Source organism: Bos indicus, chromosome X, assembly GCF_029378745.1.
Source record: "Bos indicus isolate NIAB-ARS_2022 breed Sahiwal x Tharparkar chromosome X, NIAB-ARS_B.indTharparkar_mat_pri_1.0, whole genome shotgun sequence".
NCBI lineage: Eukaryota > Metazoa > Chordata > Mammalia > Artiodactyla > Bovidae > Bos > Bos indicus.
The window spans coordinates 130,245,094-130,257,805 of record NC_091789.1 but is presented as its reverse complement, the minus strand read 5'-3'; the positions used below and the strand labels follow the sequence as shown (position 1 = coordinate 130,257,805).

At 41.1% G+C, this 12,712-nt stretch overlaps 1 protein-coding gene across 1 annotated transcript; it reads left to right on the top strand.

Annotated features, from left to right (window-relative positions):
* Positions 1 to 633: 633 nt before the first annotated feature.
* DDX53 (DEAD-box helicase 53) lies at positions 634 to 3,941 on the top strand. The gene has a single exon (XM_070783706.1). The coding sequence runs from the start codon at positions 802 to 804 to the stop codon at positions 3,499 to 3,501; it is 2,700 nt and encodes an 899-aa protein (XP_070639807.1). The 5' UTR covers positions 634 to 801; the 3' UTR covers positions 3,502 to 3,941.
* Positions 3,942 to 12,712: the final 8,771 nt, after the last annotated feature.

Below are 12,712 nucleotides of genomic sequence, written 5' to 3'. Positions count from 1 at the left end.
CCGAATCTATGAGACTACACAGAAAGGGGAAAATTAAGAGGCAATGACAAGAGTGGGAAAGTATTTAAAACACCTTCGAATTTAACAGAGACCCTAACAGAGATTTCTCTTCTAAGCAGCATCCCTGATATAATAATCAGAAACTGCCTGAACAAATGTTGGAGTTTAGCTGAAGAATCAGAGGCAAAAATGCCATCCCTCACAATGTACCTAAGAGATTTCTGAAGGTATAAATTAAGAAGACAGGGAATTGATGAATTTATTTAGATCCAGTACTGTTGTTGCTCAAAAAGAAATTTACTGAAATAAACACACAAATCTATAAACAAGTAAGTTGATTTTCAAAATTCACTTTTTTCCTCCTAGGTAAATAACTGGATCACAAGAAAAGACTTGGGTAAGTTCAAGGCGTGCTTCAAGTCTGCTCCCACACTAAGCCAAAACCAGCATGAGCCCAGAGACTGAGGCACCTGTGACACTGAAGCTGGGCAAACACTCTCAGGGCCCTTTAAGCATAGGTAGGGTCAGCCCCTGAGAGTGACTGTTGCTTTAAATTTTACCTCACAGGCACCTGCTTACCTCACAGTAGGCCCAGCCCTGTGATTGGTCAGCCTATCCAAAGCCCCGCCCCAACTGACACTATATCAAAGACAAACTTCCTAGGCAACAGCAGTATAGCTGCAGACCAGCTGGCTGTCAGTTGGTCTCCAGCCGGAGGAGATGAGAAAGGAGCCAGATGATACCTCTTTTTCCAGCCCAAGTTAGACGAGAGGCTAGCACTTACTTTACCATTGCCCACAAATGGCGTGGGCGCCAGAGCAGAAGACAATAGAACCTACTTTGAGAGATGTGCGAGATCGCCAGGTCAGTCGGGATGGCCGGGGTGGCAGAGGCTGTGGCTGGAGCCACACCTCTGGCCGCGCAGAGTCTAGGGCGTCCAATTATCGAGAACCACCACTCTGCTTTCTTATCAAGAGCAGCATGATTGGTGCGGTGATTGGTCGTGGGGGATCAAAAATAAAGGATATCCAGGATTCTACCAGTACAAAAATACAGATCGTAAAAGGTGGTCCTGAAGCTGAGGTAAAAATTTTTGGCAGGAAAGACATGAAGGCCAAGGCCAAAGCGGCTATAGAAACTCTTGTTAAGAAACAAGAAAGAACCTACAGTTCAGAATGCAGTGTTGATAGTGATGCCTCTCAAGCTTTGGCCGAGAGAGGCTGGAGCAGAAATAACACCACCAGAGCCACTCAGCCCAAAGATGACACCACCAAAGCAACCCAGCCCAGAGACTATGCGGCCATCGTGGCCCAGCCCAGAGGCTATGCGGCCATCGTGGCCCAGCCCGGAGATGACAATGCTGTCAGAAGGGCCCAGCCAGGAGACGACATGGCCAGAGAGGCCCAGGCTGAAGACGACAATACCACCAGAGGGGACCAGCCCAGAGAGACTGCCTCCAGAGCTTCCCAGCCCAGAGACGAGGATGCGGACAGAGACCATGCAGCCAGAGAGGCCCAGGCCAAAGACAATGACATCACCAAAGAGGCCCAGCCCAGAGACTATGCGGCCATAGTGGCTCAGCCCAGAAACTATGCGGCCGTAGTGGCCCAGCCCAGAGACTATGCGGCCATACTGGCCCAGCCCAAAGACAACGCTACCAGAAGGGCCCAGCATGGAGACCATGAGGCCAGAGACCCCCAAGTCAAAGACGATGATGCTGCCAGAGCAGCCCAGTCCAGAGATGATAATGCCACCAAAGGGGTCCAGCCCAGAGACTCCATAGCCAGAGAAACTCAGTCCAAAGATGACACCACCACAGTGGCTCAGCCCAGAGATAATGATGCCATCAGAGGGGCCCAGCCCAGAGACCCCACAGCCAGAGAAACTCAGGCCAAAGATGACACCACCACAGTGGCCCAGCCCAGAGATGATGATGCCACCAGAGGGACGGAGCCCAGAGACCATGGGGCCAGAGAGGCTCAGGCCAAAGACACCAGAATGGCCCAGCCTAGAGACTATGCGGCCATAGTGGCCCAGCCCAGAGACTATGCGGCCATAGTGGCCCAGCCCAGAGCCGCCCAGCCAAAAGATGTCACTGCTAGAGCAGCTCAGCCACGGATAGACTGGGATCAAGTAAAAGCTGGAGTGGTAGAGTGGAAGAAAAGAAAATGGGCAGATTTACCACCAATTAAGAAAAACTTATACATAGAATCCAAAGCAACACACTCATTGTCTGAAGCCCAAGTGGAAATTTGGAGAAAGGAAAATTTCAACATAAGGTGTGATGACTTGACAGAGGGTGAGAAACGTCCCATACCCAAGCCCACCTGTACATTCGAAGATGCTTTCCAACAATATCCTGAGATTATGCAAAGCATTAGGAGAGCTGGTTTTCAAAAGCCAACGCCAATTCAGTCTCAGTCATGGCCAATAATTCTACAAGGAATAGATCTTATAGGGATTGCGCAAACTGGAACAGGCAAAACACTATCCTATTTAATGCCTGGGTTTATACATATTCATTCTCAACCAGTATCCAGAAAGCAAAGGAATGGACCTGGCATGCTAGTCCTTACACCCACTAGAGAATTAGCTCTGCAAGTAGAAGCTGAATGTTCTAAGTACTTATATAAAGGTCTTAAAAGTGTTTGTATATATGGTGGTGGAAACAGAAAAGGACAAATACAAGATGTTACCAAAGGTGTAGACATCATTATTGCAACTCCCGGAAGACTGAATGATCTACAAATGAATAATTTTGTCAACCTAAGAAGCATAACCTACTTGGTCTTGGATGAGGCAGATAAAATGCTGGATCTGGGGTTTGAACACCAAATAATGAAGATCTTATTAGATGTGCGCCCAGATAGACAGACTGTTATGACAACTGCATCTTGGCCAGACTCTACCCGTAGATTGGCCCAGTCTTATTTGAAACAGCCTATGATTGTTTATGTTGGTACTCTGGATCTAGTTACTGTAAACACTGTGAAGCAAAACATAATTGTTACCACTGAAGAGGAAAAACGATCTCTGGTCAAAGAATTCCTACAGAGTCTGTCACCCAAAGACAAAGTCATCGTGTTTGTCAGCAGAAAACTTGTGGCTGATGACTTGTCAAGTGATTTAAGTATTCAAGGCATACCTGTCCAGTCCCTGCATGGTGACAGGGAACAGAGTGATCGAGACCAAGCATTAGAGGACTTCAGAACTGGGAGAGTGAAAATACTGATTGCTACCGATTTAGCAGCCAGAGGTCTTGATGTCAGTGATGTCACACACGTATATAATTACAATTTTCCACGCAATATTGAAGAATATGTACACCGAGTTGGTCGTACTGGAAGAGCAGGGAAAATAGGTGAATCAATCACCCTTGTGACCCAAGATGATTGGAAAATTGCCGATGAGTTGATTAAAATTCTCCAAAGAGCCAACCAGATTGTGCCACCCAGCCTCCGATCAATGGCTGATCGGTTTAAGAAGCGTAAGCAAAATTAGGAGATAGGAAAAAGATCAAAGAAATCTCAGGAAAAATGCACTGAGTTTTATTAACATCCACACCTTGAAAAATTTCACCTACTAGAATATCTAAGAATTGGATTTATTAACATCTGCACCTTGAAAAATTGTACCTACAAGAATACCCAAGACTGAGTTTAATTGATGTTTCCATCTTGACAAGTTGAACCTAAGAGAAGATCCAAGATTGAATTTTACTGATGTCTTCCACCTTGAAAAGTTGCATCTACAAGAAGATCTAAGATCAAGTTTTATCATGTCTACAACTTGAAAACTTGTAGCTACCAGAAGATCCAAGATATGTTCAAGTTACGCAGTACTCAAGTTACCTAAGAAAGTATTGGGAACATACTGTCAGTTATAGGACATTTAGCTAATTCTTAAACCATACCACTAAGCTTTCAACGTATGTTCCTTAATAAAATCAAAAGTGCTTTGAAAATGAGAGTGTTATGTGTTTGTTAAAGTCTGCTTTCTTTTATAGCCTGCCATGTCCAGCTGTGTCTTCTCAAAAAGACTTGGTAGACAATAACAATGGTGCTTTTCTTGCTTTAAAATAGTTGTACTGAATTGGAAACTAGTTTTCATCAAGCTTAACCCAGTCAAAATATTTTATTTACCCCCAGTGGTTGGTGACAGAATTCCTAAAACTATCTCCACTATCATTCCCTACTTTTAAAAAATTCATTAGGTACCAGAAACCAATAAGACAATTTTTCCATGGATGGGCAATGTGGGGGTGGGGGTGGTTTGGGGATGATTCAAGCACATTACATTTATTGTGCTCTTTATCTCTATTATTGCGTCAGCCCCATCTCATATCATAAGGCATTAGATCCTGGAGGTTGAGGGCCCCTGATTTACAGGACAGCGCCAACAAAACAGAGGATTGCTTGGTCCAAAACATCCATAGCACTGAGATGGACAATCCCTGAGACAGCATAAGCAAAAAAACCAACCTCATAGTAACCAAGAAAGAACTTCAGGGGAAGAAAGAGAGGATTTTAAAATTATATCATGCAGGTTGTACAGAATATGACCTTACAACTTTCCTATCCTTGGTATAGTCTGTATCAGTGGTTCTCCACCAAGGCCAACTTTGCCGGATGTGGCGGTCACAATTCAAGGGGAGGGCTGCTGTCATCTCTTGGGTAGAGGCCATTCATGCTGCTAAACATTTCAGTGTGCAGTATAATCCCTCTAAAGAGAGAATTATGTGGTGAAAATGTCAGTAATGTCATAGTTAAAACTTGCAATAGCCTAAGCAAAGCATCTTCTGTGCTAAAGTCAATTGCAGAAAAACCAAGAAGGGACTTCAGCCAGGGAAACAAAAAAAGGATATATACTTTGTGTAAACTGTTCAATGGCTTCTCAGGTGACACAGCTTGGTAAAGAATCCACCTGCCAATGCAGGAGACACAGGAAGACATGATCCATGGGTAGGGAATATTCCCTGGAAGAGGAAATGGCAACCCACTCCAGGATGCTTGCCTGGGAAATTCTATGGACAGAGGAGCCTGGCATGCTATATAGTCCATAGAGTTTCAAGAAGTCTGACATGACTGAGCAACTGAGCACACAAGCAAATACACTGTTCAATAAAAGACTCTCCATCAGCTTTCATTATCTTTCAGTTCAGTTCAGTTCAGTTCAGTCACTCAGTCGTGTCCGACTCGTTGCAACCCCATGAACTGCAGCACTCCAGGCCTCCCTGTCCATCACCAACTTCCAGAGTTCACTCAAACTGATGTCCATTGAGTTGGTGATGCCATCAAGCCATCTCATCCTCTGTTGTCCCCTTTTCCTGCCCTAAATCCCTCGCAGCATCAGAGTCTTTTCCAATGAGTCAACTCTTCGCATGAGGTGGCCAAAGTATTGGAGTTTCAGCTCCAGCATCAGTCCTTCCAATGAACACCCAGGACTGATCTCCTTCAGGATGGACTGGTTGGATCTCCTTGCAGTCCAAAGGACTCTCAAGAGTCTTCTCCAACACCACAGTTCAAAAGCATCAATTCTTTGGCACTCAGCTTTCTTCACAGTCCAACTCTCACATCCATACATGACCATTGGAAAAACCATAGGCTTGACTAGATGGACCTTTGTTGGCAAAGTAACATCTCTGCTTATGAATATGCCATCTAGATTGGTCATAACTTTCCTTCCAAGGAGTAAATGTCTTTTAATTTCATGGCTGCAGTCACCATTGGCAGTGATTTTGGAGTCCCCCAAAATAAAGTCTGACACTGTTTCCACTGTTTCCCCATCTATTTCCCATGAAGTGATGGGACCAGATGCCATGATCTTTGTTTTCTGAATGTTGAGCTTTAAGCCAACTGTTTTCACTCTCCTCTTTCACTTCATCAAGAGGCTTTTTAGTTCCTTTTCACTTTCTGCCATAAGGGTGATGTCATCTGCATATCTGAGGTTATTGATATTTCTCCTGGCAATCTTGACTCCAGCTTGTGCTTCTTCCAGCCCAGCGTTTCTCATGATGTACTCTGCATATAAGTTAAATAAACAGGGTGACAATATACAGCCTTGATGTATTCCTTTTCCTATTTGGAACCAGTCTGTTTTTCCATGTCCAGTTCTAACTGTTGCTTCCTGACCTGCATACACATTTCTCAAGAGGCAGGTCAGGTGGTCTGGTATGCCCATCTCTTTCAGAATTTTCCACAGTTTATTGTGATCCACACAGTCAAAGGCTTTGGCATAGTCAATAAAGCAGAAATAGATGTTTTTATGGAACTCTCTTGCTTTTTTGATGATCCAGTGAATGTTGGCAATTTGATCTCTGGTTCCTCTGCCTTCTCTAAAACCAGCTTGAACATCTGGAAGTTCACGGTTCATGTATTTCTGAAGCCTGGCTTGGAGAATTTTGAGCATTACTTTACTAGAGTGTGAGATGAATGCAATTGTGCAGTAGTTTGAGCATTCTTTGGCATTGCCTTTCTTTGGGATTGGAATGAAAACTGACCTTTTCCAGTCCTGTGGCCACTGCTGAGTTTTCCAAATTTGCTGGCATATTGAGTACAGCACTTTCACAGCATCATCTTTCAGGATTTGAAATAGCTTGATGGGAATTCCATCACCTCCACTAGCTTTGTTTGTAGTGATGCTTTCTAAGGCCCACTTGACTTCACATTCCAGGATGTCTGGCTCTAGGTCAGTGATCACACCATCATGATTATATTGGTCGTGAAGATCTTTTTGGTACAGTTCTTCTGTGCATTCTTGCCACCTCTTCTTAATATCTTCTGCTTCTGTTAGGTCCATACCATTTCTGTCCTTTATTGAGCCCATCTTTGCATGAAATGTTCCCGTGGTATCTCTAATTTTCTTGAGGAGATCTCTAGACTTTCCCATTCTGTTGTTTTCCTCTATTTCTTTACACTGATCGCCAAGGAAGGCTTTCTTATCTCTCCTTGCTATTCTTTGGAACTCTACATCAGATGCTTATCTTTCCTTTTCTCCTTTACTTTTTGCTTCTCTTCTTTTCACAGCTATTTGTAAGGCCTCCCCAGACAGCCATTTTGCTTTTAATAGAATCTGTATCAATGACTATCAATCGGAGTTGATTTTGCCTCCTGGAGGATACTTTGCAATGTCTGGGAACATTTTTGGTTGTCCCACCTATGCAGCAAGATTGCTACTGTCATCTAGAAATCAGGAAAAACATCCTTCAATGAACAGGACAACACCTTACAACACTGGATTTTTTTTTTTTTTTTAGACCCAAAGTCTATAGCATTAAAGTCAAGAAAATGTGGTTTACATTGACCAACAAAATTTTGTGAGTGAGTGACTCAAATCAATATTGAGTTTTGTGTCCATTAGAATAGAGTGAAACAAATTAGAATATGCGCTGACACCAGAGACAAACTGTCTGAGGATTCAACTGATCTCAGAGTCATGCCTGCAAAATTCTTAGCATGATGATTTACATTCAGTAGGTACTTAACAAATGTTAGATCCCTTCTACCCTGTCTCTCCTATCACCCATTATGTAATGCTTGTTTACAATTCTGGATGCCATTACTCACACTGTTTCCCCCATCTGGAATGCCCTTTCTCTGTCCTCTCTGCCAGGTCAAATCAGAGTCATCATGCTGGGTCCAGCCCAAGTGCTACATCTCTCCCAAGATCCTATCTTCTCTCTTTCACCTCAAAACTTCTGTAGCTTTTGCTATCTACCAACCATGCTGACATCAGTACCACACTAGTTTGCATACCTACAGAGACAATTTTGAAAAATTCCAATTAATTAAGATGAATGTCACTATCAAATACTTAAGTGAAAGTGAAAGTCGCTCAGTCTTGTCTGACTCTTTGCGACCCCACGGACTATAAAGTCCATGGAATTCTCCAGGCCAGAATACTGGAGTGGGCAGCCTTTCCCTTCTCCAAGGGATCTTCCCAACCCAGGGATTGAACCCAGGTCTCCTGCTTTGCAGGCAGATTCTTTACCAGGTTAGCCACAAGGGAAGCCCTATCAAATATTTAAACTACAAAAATCTAACAGTTTAAACAGTTTTATCCTAAGTATTGATAAATCATGAGAGAAACATCCAGAGCTAAATCTGCATAAAAAGCAATTATAAAGATGGAATTTTTTAATCGGTGAAGAACAATCTACCCCCCACCAAAATTGTGGGGGTGGGGGGAGGGTCATGCCTCACAGCTTTTAAGATCTTAGTTCGCTGACCAGGGATCGAACCCATGCCCCTTGCATTGGAAGTGTGGAGTATTAATCACTAAAGTGCCAGGGAAGTTCTCCAAAAAAATTTTTTTAATTAAAAAATATATCATACATACAAACATACCAAGACAACTGATCAACCATAACTCTCCTACTATATTAAAATATTTTGCTTTTTATAAGAAATACAATAACTTCAAACTTGTAAAGAATATAATTTCTGGTATCAAGATGGAAAAAATTTAAACATAGAAGAAAGCACAGAAAATTCTAGGTAAATATCAATAGGTTTAGCAATGTAAACATGAAATGCTAAAAATACTAAAATAGGCAAAGGAAACATGAGAAAAATGATTTAAAATATCACATATATTTTATTCACAGTTACATATATATATATTCATAGTTACTTATTTTTAATATACAGAGGTTTTTTACAAATGAAAAATAAAGAATGAATTCCCAAATAGAAATAAGGACAGAAATGTAAAATACAATTTACCAAACAGATAAGTGAAAAATACACATGTAAAAAAGTTCTTAACTTCTCTATAATCAAATGAATGAAAATTAAACCAGTGAGAGAACATTTTTCTCTAGAAAAATTAGCTGCAATAAGGAAAAAACTGGGATCTTAGTTCGCCAACCAGGAATTCAACCTGGGCCCTCCTCAGTGAAAGTGATGAGGCCTAACAACTGGACTGCCAGGGAATTTCCAGGGAATACCTAATAATAGTAGTGATGCAGGAAAATAAACATTCAGTTCAGTTCAGTTGCTCAGTCGTGTCCTTGAAGTAAGAATGCCTGAGTGACTTGGAAGTTCTAGGATCTGGTTTATTCTTCACACCTTTTCTTCTTTACGACACCATGAACTGCGGCATGCCAGGCCTCCCTGTCCATCACCAACTCCCGGAGTTCACTCAAACTCATGTCCATCAAGTCAGTGATGCCATCCAGCCATCTCATCCTCTGTCATCCCCTTTTCCTCCTGCCCCCAATCCCTCCCAGCATCAGGGCCTTTTCCAATGAGTCAACTCTTTGCATGAGGTGGCCAAAGTATTGGAGTTTCAGCTTTAGCATCAATCCTTCCAATGAACACCCAGGACTGATCTCCTTTAGAATGGACTGGTTAGATCTCCTTGCAGTCCAAGGGACTCTCAAGAGTCTTCTCCAACACATTTCAAAAGCATCAATTCTTCAGTGCTCAGCTTTATTTATAGTCCAACTCTCACATCCATACATGACCACTGGAAAAACCATAGGCTTGACTAGATGGACCTTTGTTGGCAAAGTAACGTCTCTGCTTTTGAATATGCCATCTAGATTGGTCATAACTTTCCTTCCAAGGAGTGTCTTTTAATTTCATGGCTGCAATCACCATCTGTAGTGATTTTGGAGCCCCCAAAAATAAAGTCTGACATTGTTTCCACTGTTTCCCCATCTATTTCCCATGAAGTGATGGGACCAGGTGCCATGCTCTTAGTTTTCTGAATGTTGAGCCTTAAGCCAACATTTTCACTCTCCTCTTTCACTTTCACCAACAGGCTTTTTAGTTCCTCTTCACTTTCTGCCATAAGGGTGGTGTCATTTGCATATCTGAGGTTATTGATATTTCTCCTGGCAATCTTGATTCCAGCTTGTGCTTCTTCCAGTCCAGCGTTTCTCATGATGTACTCTGCATATAAGTTAAATAAACAGGGTGACAATATACAGCCTTGATGTATTCCTTTTCCTATTTGGAACCAGTCTGTTGTTCCACGTCCAGTTCTAACTGTTGCTTCCTGACCTGCATACACATTTCTCAAGAGGCAGGTCAGGTGGTCTGGTATGCCCATCTCTTTCAGAATTTTCCACAGTTTATTGTGATCCACACAGTCAAAGGCTTTGGCATAGTCAATAAAGCAGAAATAGATGTTTTTATGGAACTCTCTTGCTTTTTTGATGATCCAGTGGATGTTGGCAATTTGATCTCTGGTTCCTCTGCCTTTTCTAAAACCAGCTGGAACATCAGGAAGTTCACAGTTCACGTACTCTTGAAGTCTGGCTTGGAGAATTTTGAGCATTAATTTACTAGTGTGTGAGATGAGTGCAATTGTGTGGTAGTTTGAACATTCTTTGGCATTGCCTTTCTTTGTGATTGGAATGAAAACTGACCTTTTCCAGTCCTGTGGCCACTGCTGAGTTTTCCAAATTTGCTGGCATATTGAGTGCAGAACTTGCACAGCATCATCTTTCAGGATTTGAAATCGCTCAACTTGCATCACCTCTACTAGCTTTGTTCGTAGTGATGCTTTCTAAGGCCCACTTGACTTCACATTCCAGGATGTCTGGCTCTAGGTCAGTGATCACACTGTCGTGATTATCTGGGTCGTAAAGATCTTTTTGGTATAGTTCTTCTGTGCATTCTTGCCACCTCTTCTTAATATCTTCTGCTTCTATTAGGTCCATACCATTTCTGTCCTTTATCGAGCCCATCTTTACATGAAATGTTCCCGTGGTATCTCTAATTTTATTGAAGAGATCTCTAGTCTTTCCCATTCTGTTGTTTTCCTCTATTTCTTTGCATTGATCTCTGAGGAAGGCTTTCTTATCTCTTCTTGCTATTCTTTGGACCTCTGCATTCAGATGCTTATATCTTTCCTTTTCTCCTTTGCTTTTCACTTCTCTTCTTTTCACAGATATTTGTAAGGCCTCCCCAGACAGCCATTTTGCTTTTTTGCATTTCTTTTTTGCAAATTATATTCCTTGGAGGGATAGTTGAAATTATGCATAAAAAGTGTATATGCTTTAATAGACTTGGACCCAGTAATATCAAATCTAGGCATTTACCATAAGGAAATAATTTTATATATAAATACACACACACACACACACACACCAAGATGTATATACAAGGCTATTTGCCATATTAATTAAAATAGTTAATTTTTGAAAAATCTTTCAAGTCCAACGATAGGGTCCTAGTTAAACAAACTGCAGTATATCTATTCCTGACTTGGAATAGCAGAAATCATGCTCTTAAAGAATATTTGAAGGAAAGTAGTTTATAAAATCATCTCTTTTGTTTTAGAAAGTTATATCTGTCCAGTTATCAATATAGAATAAAACAGATGAGCTGGATACATGCAGGCACACAAAAATGATAGTAATAGTTTTATACATTATATAGCTATAACTAGTTTTAATTTTTTTATTTCTAAAATTTCTACAAAATAACATTGCCTTCATTATAATAAATATTATTTTGATATATCTGGAGAAAATGCTAATTCAAAAAGACATATGCAGCCAGTGTTCATAGGATCACTATTTACAATAGCCAAGCCATGTCAAAGGTATGGTTTTTCCAACAGTCATGTATGGATGTGAGAGATGGATCATAAAGAAGGCTGAGCACTGAAGAATTTATGCTTTTGAACTGTGGTGTTGGACAAGACTCTGGAGAGTCCCTTAGACTGCAAGGAGATCCAACCAGTTCTTTCTAAAGAAGATCAGTCCTAGGTGTTCGTTGGAAGGACTGATGCTGAAGCTGAAACTCCAATACTTTGGTGACCTGATGCGAAAAACTGACTCATTGGAAAAGATCCTGATGCTGGGAAAGATTGAAGGCAGGAGGAGAAGGGGACAACAGAGGATGAGATGGCTGGATGGCATTACCGACACAATAGACATGAGTTTGAGTCAGACTCCAGGAGTTGGCTATGGACAGGGAGGACTGGTGTGCTGCAGTCCATAGCGTCGCAAAGAGTCAGACACGACTGAGCGACTGAACTGAACTGAAGGTATGTAAGCAGTCTAGATGAATGGATGAAGAAGATGTGATACATATATACAATGGAATATCACTCAGCCATAAAAAGAAATAATACCATCAGCAGCAACATGGATGGACCTGAGGTTATCATACTTAGTGAAGAAGTCAGAGAAAGACAAATATCATATGATATCACTTATATGTGGACTCTAAAAATGGTCCAAATGATCCTATTTATAAAACAGAAATAGAGTCACAGATGTAGAAAACAAATTTATGGTTGCCAGAGGGGAAAGGGGGAGATAAGAGTTTGGGGTTAAAAGAAACACACTACTATATATAAAATAGATAAACAATTAGGTCCTAGTGTATAGCACAAGCAACTATATTAAATACCCTGTAATAAACCATAATAGATAAGAATATAAAAATATATGTATAACTGAATCACTTTGCTACACACCACAAGCTAACAAAACACTGTAAATCAACTATATTTCAATGAAGCTTTTTAAATGATGTTGACATAATTTTTCAATAATTGAAGAAATCAGTTCAAGTAGCATTGTAGTGAAGGTGTTCTAATAGAAGCATCTCTTGTTTCACCTGCTAAAATGTAAAAATTATTAATAAGAAACTTGTCCCTTTTCCACCACTGCCTCTTAAATGCTAAAAACAATGTCTATGGAACATAGTAGGAGCACAATAATTATCTAAATGAATTAATAAGGGAATAA

What these genes read in the sequence shown, in the direction of transcription:
- DDX53 (XM_070783706.1), top strand. Translation starts at nt 802, where the DNA reads ATGGCGTGGGCGCCAGAGCAGAAGACAATAGAACCTACTTTGAGAGAT.